At 40.4% G+C, this 12,928-nt stretch overlaps 1 protein-coding gene across 3 annotated transcripts in view; it reads right to left on the reverse strand.

Moving 5' to 3' along the window:
* Positions 1-12,928, reverse strand: part of BMPER (BMP binding endothelial regulator) — a 244,370-nt gene that overhangs the window by 67,444 nt on the left and 163,998 nt on the right. For 2 of the 3 annotated variants that reach the window (XM_030796374.1, XM_003279194.3), the window contains 2 exons: positions 8,242-8,571; positions 1,353-1,689 (listed from right to left, as the gene is read on the reverse strand). In XM_030796374.1, the coding sequence (XP_030652234.1) occupies positions 1,353-1,689; positions 8,242-8,571 (667 nt within the window). The remainder of the gene's footprint in view (positions 1-1,352; positions 1,690-8,241; positions 8,572-12,928) is intronic. The other variant, XM_030796375.1, reaches the window with a different exon arrangement.

Raw genomic sequence — 12,928 nt, forward strand, 5'->3', positions numbered from 1 at the left:
TGGGGCACCACAAAGTTCTAAATTGCTATATTCTACTGCTTTCCATCAGACCTTCAAGTGAGGACTTTTAGATTCCAAATAAAGCCAGGTTTGTCTATCTAGCTGCTTAACTCACTGCAAAGTCTCACGTTAAGATCCCTCAGTTTCACTAGACAAGAGGTCAGTCTAGGGGTGGTGCAGAAAGGAGAAAGAAGGGAACCCAGAGAATTCAAATTATAACGGGAAAATGGTTTGAAGGAGCTAAACCCATGACTTGGAGCCAAATGCTTTGGCACATGGAGCCATGTTTGGGGATTTGTGATGACAGGGACAGTCTTTTTTCCACCCCACTTTGAGCCGCCTTTATAGAACTTTATCTTTTATGTCCAAAGATCAAATAAAAAAATCATATTTAATGAGAACTAGGGGAAATAAACTGGTGGCAATTAAAGAGTAAAAATAACCTCTCTGTGGCTTCAGACCACAGGAGTTTTCTAATTTTAAGAGGCACAGGCAAATCACTTAAGGCCTTTTAGGCTGTGTTCATCTCGTGTTTCCTCCCACACCCACAGTGGTTAAAGTTATAGGCAGCCATAGCTCTTGAACCCATGGAATTGTGTAGTAAATGGAAGTACACCCAGGCCAAACTCATCAACTCAGAAACGCAACCTTGCAGTGCGGAAGTCAAATCCAAGTCTCCTTTGTAACTAGCTGCTTTGCTTGGAAGGGGGTTAAACAGAGTTAGAAAAGGCCATGGAGTCCTGATTCTTAATAAGAGTCCTTCCTCCCTCCATCCTCAAGCCCTGTTTCTACTGTCATCTGACTCTCGACACGAAGTCTCACAGTTGGCCAAGATCCAAAGAATTCTCATTTTTGCTTCCTTATTTTCCATGTGCACATTTGATTTGGGCTAGACCATAAGGCAGACCTAAACTCTTCCTCAGGTAGAATAACCAGACTCATTCAAATACCCAAAGGCAGCCAAGTGACTTGAGATTCCATTTAGGGGAACCAGCTCTGCCCTGTACTACTGTGGTTTAGGCCAGAATTTGGGAAGCCCTCCTCAATCTTAGAGTTAAGCTAACACCTGGAAAAACCCTGCAGTGTAGCCAGCTTTCCAGTAAACGTGCAGACCTATAAAAGCAAGGAATTGCCTGGAGGACATCGCTCCGAAATACTTCTTGGAATTTCCCAATTTGGGACATAGAGTGGGGCTGACTCAAGGTGAGATCAGCTCCTGGACAGCAAGAAGATGTCTACCCTGGGTTTTGAACCTTTGTCCTGCACAACAAGAGATTTCATATACCATGTTCCAAGGTCAAGTCTATTATTGGTCTGCAACCCAAACCCATCCCCCAGAATACCGTACTTACCGGTAGAAAGTGGCATAGTCCACAGTCGAGTGGCAGGTCTGAAACTCCCAGGATTTGAGCTTCTGGCATTCTCGATGGGCCCGGAGCTTTACCTTGACTGTCCCTTGACACAGTTCAGGCACTGGCTTTCTCTGAGGTCTGTTGCAGAACTCATTGGACTCCACCCTCCAAGACTCAGCAAAGTCATCCACATCAAACTTGAAGTTTCCATCTCCACCAAATAAGTCATCACGTTTATGTCCATTGTAGTTGCCACAAAGACCACAGAGCTTGCCCTTGAGATGCGGGGCAGCCATGACTTCTACAAAACTGTCTCCATCCCAAGATATTTCCAAACCTAGAGGAGGAGGAGAGGAAAAGGAAATCAATCACTCATTAACGTACTAATAATTCCCAAATGTATACATCCTTACACAGAACATATGACTGACTGTCCTCCAACAAGGAGCACCAAGGGTTGGTCCAAATTCTTGGTTACCTCTTAATCTCACTATAGTGAGTAATGTGTGAAATTATATGAGTCATTTGCTTGTTGGAGCTTAGAATTTTTAAACCATAAAAAGTTTGTCCTGATAACATCCTATGTACTCCTGGTTTGACCTACAGATGACTATCCCTTGACCATCCTACTCTATGGTTTATATTTTTCCCTTTTCCTAAAGTAATCATGTTGGTCCAAATCATGCCTTCATCTATCTAATGACTACTACAATGTGCAAATGGAAAAAAAAAAGATGATTGTTTTTTAATGCAATTATTTACAGCCAGAAATTCCACCATGTAATTATTCCCCCAATGCCAAAGGAAAATTTCCAAATCATTTCCTATAATGAGAATATTAAAGCAATCAATATTTAGTTTCTGAATATATCCCCTTCAAAGGCAACACTGATATAATGAAAACATTTGCTCCCTCATTATTTTACAACCATTCCTGAGGCATGGACACTGTTTGATTAACATTTCTTGGGGTTTGGGGTTGAGTTGTTGTGAAACCCTTCTAATTGCTAACCCTCAGGCCTCCATTCTGGGTTTGCTCAAAAGCTTCAACATTTCAGGCAGTGGTGGAGGCTATCAGGCCATGGGCAAGAGTTCTTCTTGTGCATACATCAGCAGACAAGTACTGCTGGTTCATCAAGGAAATTCTCTTTACTCCAGAATGTAGAGAACTTAGACCCTTCTTGGTTTGCTAAGCTGACTATCTAAAATGTTGAAGAAATTATCTGAAAGTATGCATATACCTCCAGACATGCTGGCCCAAGACTTCCAGGAGCCACACTGGCCAATGACCCTTCTGAATGGTGGAATTTTTATGTCACAGGTAGAACAGCCATGTTATGCTGTCACACAGCATAGATACATCAGACTAGAAGGTCAAGAAGAAATGCTGTCATATCCACTCTGACACTGTGTATGAAGATACCACCCATAAAAGAAAGGAGAGGCTTTCATGAAAAGTCTTCTGAGGTTCAACCCAAAACAAATGACAAACTTTTCTAGCCTGAGTTTTTGTTTATGTCTCAAATGTGTGTTTTCTTACTGTTCTGGCAGTGCCTGAGTCTCCCCAGTGAATGGGTGAACTCTGTACCAGTGAATGCAAGTGGCCAACCTGTGGCATGGACACCAGGAAACATCTACAGTGGATCAAGGTGTATTTCAGCACTGGGACTTCTCCTTATTCACTCTCTGTCTCCAAAGACTGGCACCCACAGAGGAAGCCTCTTTTTAACAGAATGGTCTCTGCCCACTTACTCCATGTGTCCATGTGTTTTGTTTGTTTGTTTTTTAGACGGTCGCGCTCTGTCGCTCAGGCTGTAGTGCAGTGGTGCGATCTCAGCTAACTGCAACCTCCACCTCCCGGGTTCAAGCAATTCTCCTGCCTCAGCCTCCCAAGTAGCTGGGACTACAAGTGCATGCCACTATGTTCAGCTAATTTTTTGTATTTTAGAGACAGGGTTTCACTGTGTTGGCCAGGCTGGTCTCGAACTCCTGAGCTCAGGCAGTCCACCCGCCTTGGCTTCCCAAAGCACTGGGATTACAGGCGTGAGCCACTGCATGCGGACTTTTTTTAAAAAAAATCTTTCCTCTTGTGATCCTGACAAAAACATTTTTTCATTTTGCCTGTTTTGAGCTGCTGGAAAGAGCAAAATGACTTTCCTCCTAAAAGGCTTTTTGTTCCTGAAAGATCAAGATTAAGCTGATGAGCCAATGTTCAGAAGTTGGAAGATGAGGTGGTGATGGGACAAGAGAAATAGTGGGAGGAAGTGTGGGAGGGAAGAAGAGAGAGAGAGAGAGGATCTTGTCTAGATACGAAATTGGCATAAAGCAGCAACATCAGAGTGATGTGTGGAAGATCAGGAAGAAACACCCAGAGGTAAGACTCCTAAGCCAATACACCCGAAGTTTGGATATAGCCCAAGAGGAGAGAAGGCTGACAGACAGCATTCCTATGAGTAGGTCATACAACTGCCACAAGAGTTACCTCAAAGAGAGATACTGGTAGAATAAGCCACAGTCTAAAACTGGGTTTCTCAAGAAATAAATGGAAGACCCATAAGGAAATCACTGTATGGTCAATGGAAGAAATAGAAACATTCTTAGACCAAAAAAAATTTTAGAGATTTCTTGGTTGAGAGAAAAGTCTGAGTTCAGAAAAGAAATTAAATAGACTTAGATAAAGAAGAAAGAGAGCCATAGGAAAGTCTCCTTGGGGAATAATTTGATAAGGAGAAGACAGTGATGGGACCAGGTATGAGAGAAGGGACATATGGCTAGAAACCCACAGGCTGGGCTGACCTCCCATGTGCATCTCTGTGAGAAGACCATGTCAACTCTGGCAACTACAACTATCATAGAAAGTGAATTCTATTTCTGCATACCCTATCATCTAACACATTATATAGCACATAGTATGTACTCAGTAAATAAATGAATTACCCTGGTAACATTGATACACTGAATCTGTGAAGCCAAAGACATCGTGAGTTTCATGCTTGTCAAGACACTGAAATAACCATTTTGAAAGAAGACAAGCAAACTATAAGATGATTTGTAATACACTCCGTCAGGTATTGAACAAAACTTGACCTCACAAGCCTGTAGCCAGGCAGCTGCCCAGCAAGAAAAATGAGGGGAGAAAATCAATTCCATACAAAGTCTAAATTTTACAGCATAATTCTGAAGATTTTCCATGTTGCAAAATTTTCCAAACTACAAATTTCTTTCCTAGACAGCAGGCAAATACTGTTCTTCTAAGCACCACAAATGGTTGAGAATATACACACCATGGATTTCCAACGTCTTTACTACTGACAATGATATACTAAATTTGAGACTTGGGGCAACTGAGTTCATGGGAATTCAACTCACAGTGAATGACTGTGTTCTTTCTTTGCAGTGGACTGGTGGTCCATACACTTTGAAAGATGCAGATCTGCCGTGTTTCCAGTAAACTCTTCTCAAAACTCGTGACATCTCATTCATAAAACACGATCCCCAAAGTAAGAGAATAATTTGTAATTCACTCTCCTGTCTTCCTCTTTCTCCTTGTTATTATTACATTAAGAAGATTTTTCACAGACCAATGCTAGGCTTCGCATTGTGAAGGGATGACTTACTCTACTACAGATGCCTTTGTCTGGCTATATCATTTACATATGTGTTTGCATGGATACTTTTACCCTCTACATGAGCAAAATCCATACAAAGTAGATTACAGTAGTGAAAGGCAAAAAAAAAAAAAAACAAACTAATAAGTTGTAATTGAGGGAATTGCTCTTCCAAATAATATTTTAAATAGGCATCTTATGAGATGAAAACATCATGGAAGGGTTTGAGAGGCTGGTGATAGTCCTTCCTGCAGCTGGGATGAGTTTCTTCATTCTCTGCATGGGAAATTGGGTAGAAATAACTGGCAGAGTCAGAAGGCTAAAGCTGAAGCATATGTCTCATCTGGGGATGTGAGCAGCAGCCACATTCCTTCCACTGCAGGAAGGGCCTTCCAATTTTCCCTTCTTACTAGTGAATGCTTTACCAACTTGTTCTTCCCCCTTCAAATATGTGACCTAGCTCCAGAACACTAGTTGGGTTTTTTGTGGTTTTTGCTTAATTTTGTGGATACTGTTGTTTTGCGTTGTTTCCTAGTTGTTATTGTTGCTTTTGCCGTTGTCCACTGAAAGGAGAGAGAACGTGCAAAAAGGAGAGAGGAGGTACAAAATTTGTAGCTATACCATAGTGAGGTTTACAAACTGATAGTTTTTCTATTCAAATTTTACACCAAAGAAAGGGGAAGGTAGGATGTATTCTCTGGGTTCACCAAGTGTAAAGCTCTACCAAAAATAAAGTAAAAAGTCATGTTCTCCACGTGTTAATGCTTTCGGGTAGATGTGATGTAATTCTTTCAGGTAAAGTTGATGAAGTGAACAGATGGTAGAAAGGAAATATTTTGAAATTATTTGCTAAGTGTCAAGAGTTGGGGTGGGAGTGTGTGGTGGAAGTGGGCAATGCTCTCTCGAGCTACTAAGCCATAGTTCTACCCTGCTTTTTATATTAGCTAAGCAACTACAGCCTAATTCCACCCAAACTACACAGCCCTGTGTTACCCTGCCAAATGATCCCATCGTAAGTGTGGAGTACATAAACCGCAGGGTCAAAGAGTCATTCCTGCCATCTCCCATCTTCCAGCTGCAGGCTTGAGTTTTTGAAGAAACTTGCTATTTTGAAGAAAGTGCCCTTTGATCACAGGAGCTTATAATTTTTTTTTTAAATCTATGGAAGAACACTCAAAGGAAATGCTGTGATATTTTAAATACATAATCTATAGGTGGTAAAAAGATAATATCCCTGAAGGGTGGTTCAAACTGAGATGGAAAGACTAGGGTGGAAAACACCATTGTCTGGAAATAGAATTGTTTCATTCAAAGAATAAGTGTAAAGTAAGTTCAATGCCCAGAGGAATAGAATCTTCTCTAGGAAGCAGAGGGCTTGTGTGATTCGTGTGCTACAGGAAATTGTTCAGCTGGGTATTGAGTGCCATGAAAATTACTTGCATCTTGGAGAGAGAGATGGAAAAAAATAAAAGAAATTGTAAAACTGAGTTCAAGGCACAGAACAGTTAAATTCACTAATCTAATTGTGGCATTTATGATCTATTATTATTCTCTTAGCCTCATCCTTTTGCTCATTTTTATAACATGGAATCTTTGTAAAGAGTACATTTATTCCATAAGGTTGTGTCAGCTGCGAATGGAACACTATCGAACCTCTTAGACTGTTAGTAATCTTCAAGTACTCAAGACTTCTTTGAGAACTAGGCTGTGGTTGACTAATAATTTCCATATCAGTAGAATCTATTGTGTTCAGCTAGCTTGCAAATAGTCAAGGTGCTTTTAATTAGTGCTGTGTAATAATGGCTCATCTTACGCACATTTTATAGGGAGCCAAAAAACTTTGCCTCCTTGAAAGGAATGTCCTGGGGCCTACATTTACAGAGCACCATGTCTTTTGGATATAAGAGCAGGTGTGTGAATTTTCTGAGCAGGACTAATCCCGCTAAACTTGAATGAGTAGACCTCTCACAACTGTGAAATAAAGAATAGGAATCTTTTCCCCTTTATAAAATGTTCCAGTATATTAATACTTAACATTCTGTCACTGAAAACATGTTATACTCTAACTAAAAGCTCCCTGGGCTGCTTCTTGGTTTCCTGCCTTTGTTTAGCTAAGTTGGCATTCCATAAGCTCAAATCAACTTATCAAAATACCTTTTGCCTTGAATTGAAGTAATTACCAGGGTTCTGAAGGTATGGTAGAAACAGTCTCTATAGCCCCTGAAAAGTGCCTGCTTTGTCAAATGTTTCATTATCTAAAGAAATGGGAATCCAACTGATACTTTCACACTTGTTAAATTCTTATCAATGCAAACAGCAAGAAATACACTGATTTCCTTAAAAGTATCATGCTTTAAAAAAATAGAGTATGCCAAAGGAAAGGCAGTGCAATATCCAACTGACAAAAGATATATTAACCAAAGGTACCACGGAAGGAACCATACATGAGATACAAAGTGTGAAAATGAGCTGAATGTATGCTCTGGGGCTGATATTCAAGAACTGAATTCTGCTTCCAAAATGCCTTTCTTAGGTAGCAAATAACAGATAAGAGTTTGAGCCTCGTGGACCACTGGCAGTCAAAAATAGTTTGGCCCAAGGGGGAATATATCTGCTCTTGGAGGGGAAAGGCAGAGACCAGTGAACCTACAGCACCATGCGCTGCTGAGAAAGAAGGGGCCTCAGTGGCACAGAACAGCCACGTGAGATATGGCAACTCCTGCATACCAGAGTTTGCCAAGAACAAGCCCTTCTGCTGTGGACATTTATGTTTCTTTTGAACATCACCGATACTAAGCTGTTTACTTTTGAGGACTCCGCTGCAAAGACTTGGACAGATGCTAACACAGAAACACTATTTCTCCCAGATGTGCAACTGCACATAGCTAGCTGAGCTGGGAGACACTGACAATTCCAAGCTGGGCATTGATGCCCTAAAAGAGCAACAAAACTTGAGAGAGGGGCTATGTGGAGAGTACAACTGCTATTTTTAGACAGAGGATGGAAAGGTTCTGGATGTGGGAAGATTGCAATACTGGTGGGACTGGCATCCAATTGCAAGACTCCATAAGGTCCAAATGTCTCCAGCTGTTTGTGGCATCTTCAGGATGTGCCTTCCCTATGAGTAGGGATGAGGTAAGTCCCACAGTTGGAACCTGGCTCTGCCTTGGGTTTTTCCTCGGAGGAGGAACCACATCTCCTGAGTGCTCTAACCGAGCAGTGCTGCTGAACGGGTAAGTGAGGCGGAGGCTAGAGCAAGAGAGAGGCCACAGACGCCCCACCTGCTTTGGTGGTCACTTTCAAGAGGTAGCCATCCAGGTCGATGTGGAAGTGCGGCGCGCGGCAGGGGAGCGCGATGCGCGAGCCGTTCCAGCGCACGGTGAGGTGCTGCTGCAGGCTGACCCTGCTCTCGCCCAGCACCAGCTCCACCGACTTGGTCCACGAGAAGGAGCGTGTCCGGCGGGCGTCGTTCTTCACCAGCACCTGGAAGGGCGAGGCAGGGGAGGAGCAGTCTTTTGTCAAAACGTACTGACACGTCCCCTGAAAGTTAAATGTCCGACCGTCAAAAGTGTTGTAGTGGGGATCTCCAAACACCGTGCAAACGCCGGGCTCTGCGGAGGAGTGAGAGACAAAAGCCGGGTCAAAAACCAAGCCAAGGATTCACAGAGAAATCAGGGTCACCTGCTGGGTAAGGGGAGGCCTTAGCAGAGATGCACTAAGGGAAATCAACTTAAAAAAAAAAAAAAAGTGGTCGTTTTTAAAGGTTCATGCCAAACCTCACAGAATACTCAGAATACTTCTGGTTCTTTTATATTTGAAAGTTATTTTAAAACCTCTGAATTTTCAAAGCATGCCTATTTTGTAGCCTAGATATGCTTCCATGGTCTTAACGTAGGGAATGAAGAAACTGAACTAAGATAACTAAGAACTGGCCTTACTTCACAACCCACACATACAAGAGCAAAGTAAGTATATAAATAAACAAATGGCAGCAACATCAATGTCAATACACCAAGACATTAGCATGATTTCCATTTAACTAATTCAAAAAAATTAGAAACACGGTGTGCTAAATGTTTCTCATGCTCTTAAGGAAAACTGATACTCAACACTCGTGTATTTACGTAAGATAAATCAATAGAACTGCCAAACAGGTACAAGTTTAATAGTGTCAGGAAACAAATTACTAATAATATTTACAGATAGTCTTTATATGTTTTCCAAAAATTCCTATGTTTTGATCTAAGGACCATGATCTAAAACTGGATGAAAAATAAGTTGCAAAATATAATTCAGTACAGTTAAGACATTCCAGTAAAGTCATCATTCTGAAATATCATTAATTCAAATACTTATGAGATCAAAGTAAAGTTTTACACTTTAGGGCAGCCCTAAGATTTCTGTAGAAAATTAAATATTGTTTATTTTTTAAAACAAATCTTGGCGTTGGTTTGTTCTGCATGTAAATATATTTTATCTGCTTTCAAAAAGGCATGAAACAACCAGGAAATGAGGAATCCATTTAGAGATAGTAGCCTAAATAATTAAAAAAAAAATAAAAAGCACAATTTCCAGTCAACACTAGAATAATAGCCAGATCAAGAATAATAACCAGAATAAAAATACCAGATCAAGAATATGAGAATGTCATATAAGTAATTTCTCAGAATATCTAAGGGAAGAATTGAGTCAAGACAGAGGAAGGATGTGCCAGCTGATCTGATAGCACCAAGGGATCCAATGGAAACATTTGCTTTTAATTTCTAAAGTGTTTGGAGAGTAATGCTGCTTTATGTTATGATATATTATGTCATTTTATATGTCAATTTCATATGACTCCATACAAAGCACATACATTTGGAACTTAATAAATTAACTTCTTGTTCTAAATTAGTTTTCCTTGTCAATATTTAATAGAGACTATAAAAGAAAAAGCTTTGGCATTTGTGAGAATTTCAATGAACAAATAGTTTAAAGAATACATAAAAGGCACTCCTCAGGGTGAAGGGTGGAAGAAGTAGGTGGGAGAGACACATTTTGAAAGCTCAGCAGTAATACTCAAATTCACCCTCCCTTTCTGTTCCTTTCTTATTCCTTTCTTGGTCGCTTTTCCTTCTGACTCCAATTTTACACAGTGTGTTGCTTCACATTTTACCCTCTTCCCACCTTCCTAACTCCGTATCTTCTCAACTAGTTCCCAGCTATCTAACCTCTTCAGAGTGCATTTATCAGTCCTTTCTCCATGTGATTACTTCCAAAATCATCTGATCCCACACTTCCCCCCACATTCTCTCTCCCTGGCCATGAAATGGAATCTCTCCCTGGCCATGAAAATGTCGCTTTTTGGTTGAGGGAGAACAAGGCAGTTCTTTGGGACCCCAAGTGGCATCAGGAGAATGATAGTTCAGAAGTAATACCAACATGTGCCACAAAAGGACTACATAGTAACCTGATGACCCAGTCGAAAAGAAGGGCTTTTCCAGGTCCTTAACTCCACCTTCTCAGCAAGAGTGCCCAGACCAACCAATGTTTTTGAGCTTTTGAGCAAGCTACAGATGGACCTCAGCTTGGAAAGGCCAAGGTACCTCATAAGGTTTTGAAATTATACTCCTGAGGAAGTCCTCTCACAGTGGGGAGCAGGCACAGGGAATGCCCACAACCTGCTGCCCACACTCTCCTGTGGCAATCTTCTCCTTGTACCAGGGACAACAATTACATTAAAATTATCATTAATTAAAGCACTAATAGCTAACAGTTGCAGAAAACTCATCACATACCCTAACACTCTTCTACACGCCTGCTGATCATGGATGTATCATCAGAAAATTGGTATTCAGATTGTCTCCCAATATTAAACAAACAGCTGAGCACTTTGTAAAAGAATCCATAAAATAAACTATGATCTAGTCACTGAAAAAGTTTGTGAATAATCTTCATGACTGAGGAAATGCTTATGACATGTTAAGTGAAAAATCAAAAACAAAATTATATGTACAGGATAATCTTAACTATGTTAAAATTAATATGCACAACCCCCGCCAAAACATACACACCCCAAAATTGAAAACAGTGGTTATTCCTTGGTGGAAGAGCCATAAGTGACATTATTTTCTTTCTTATGCTTTTCTGTTTTTGATTTGTTGTTATTTTTTGTTTTGTTTTTTAGGGTCAAACTGTGGGTACTTGTAGATAACACCAATTACATGACAAAGCAAGTCTTCATAGAAGCAACAGAAGATCTACTGCCTCAAGTGACCCTGGGGAAGCCTGAGCTTGCTCATAGCTGGGCAGGAAGCAATGAAGAATGTCCAGGGAGACTCTGGGCAAGGGAAATCATGTGAGAACAGGGCTGTCAGGAAAGATATTTTTCAAGAGGCCCTAACTTATGGAAGAGAAGGATTTGGAAATCGGGATGATTTTCCTGTGTGACAGCAATATTGAAGAGGCCAACAAAATATCATGAATGTGAAGATGCCTGAAAATTATGCGTTGCATTTGGGGACATTTGTATCATGAACTAAAATAATTTTGAAACCTTGGCCCTTTTTCCTGGCACCTCAAGGTCCCTATGCCAGATCCTGCAGGCGCAGTGAACACGTGCACTAGACAGTGTCTGCAAGTGAGAATTCTCAGTGTTACAAGAATCTGCCTGGCTGCAAAAGGAAAAGGCTCGAGAACACTTAGGGGACAGAAATGAACACAGCATCCTCATATAATTTTTTTCCAGTGGACCCAGTGAAATGAGCTTCAGTCCAACACGTCCAGATGTGCAGTCACACTCTTTTGGAAAGCTTGGTGTGATAGGCAGAGGGAGGGAGGCTACAGAAACAGACCATCCTGAAACTAACCTTGTTTGAATATGTGTAAGTCAGAAGATGGGGAGAAAGATGCCAGCTTATGACTGGTGGCACATTTTTTCATAGTCCTGTTGGTCAAATCATTAGATCTCATTTTTGTTTTGAGTTGTTTTCAACATATGGATACAAATGCACAGGTAAAGGAGGGGAGAAAGATCAGAAGTGTACAAAACCAGATAATAGGAGTGAGTGTTTTTTCTCTAAGGTAATAGAATTATGTGTGACATTTCTTTTCCTTTTTCTTGTTTATGTATTTGCATTGTTATTTACACTTACATTTCATTGTTTACAATGACTGTATACTTTTGGAAAAAGAATATTTGCTTTAAAAGTTTAAAAAATACTGGATTAAAGACATACCACTTTGATGTTCCATACCTTAATAAGATTGCTATGAGAAATAAGAGTCACACTGCCTCTGAAATTATAGTGCCAATACTTTTCTCCTAACCACATCAGGTACATTTATTTATGTCATGGATATATTTATTCTAATGAAATGCCTTTCTTCTGAGAGTAGTGATTATTTTCAAAACATCTGTCAAAGAAAATTAAGGGAAAATTATACAATCACATGTTCAAAAAAAAATAAGAGAAACTGAGTAAACTCTAATCCTACTCCCCCCAAACACAACAAAACAAAAACATAAAAGCATAAGGAAGGGGAAAAAAAGCATCATTCATGTTTCTGCCACTAAGAAACAGCCACTGTTTATAATTTTGTGCATATATTTATTTGAACATAGTTAAGATAATTCTGCACATGAAATTTGATTTTCTATTTTTTACTTAACATGTCATAAGGTTTCTCCAGTCTTTAAAATGTTTTTTCACTTTGAAAGCACAGAATGGAACTTCTATCCTCAGTCCATTACTTCAGCAAAGAGAAAGGTCTCTCCAGCTCATCATACGTTGCTACTACACGGATCACTGCATTTCCAGAAATAATGCTCCAACCATGAGGAAGCCCAACAAATAAAAATACACTACTTTAAACCTTTTCAGCCCAAACTGCAGGGAAACAGGCCCCATGGGACTCTGAGGTCACTGTGTCATGCAGGGACTCCAGGAATCCCAGAAAGGTAAGCGTCGTGATGATGCCAAGCTTGAG

The sequence above is a fragment of the Nomascus leucogenys genome, chromosome 17 (genome assembly GCF_006542625.1).
Source record: "Nomascus leucogenys isolate Asia chromosome 17, Asia_NLE_v1, whole genome shotgun sequence".
Lineage (NCBI taxonomy): Eukaryota > Metazoa > Chordata > Mammalia > Primates > Hylobatidae > Nomascus > Nomascus leucogenys.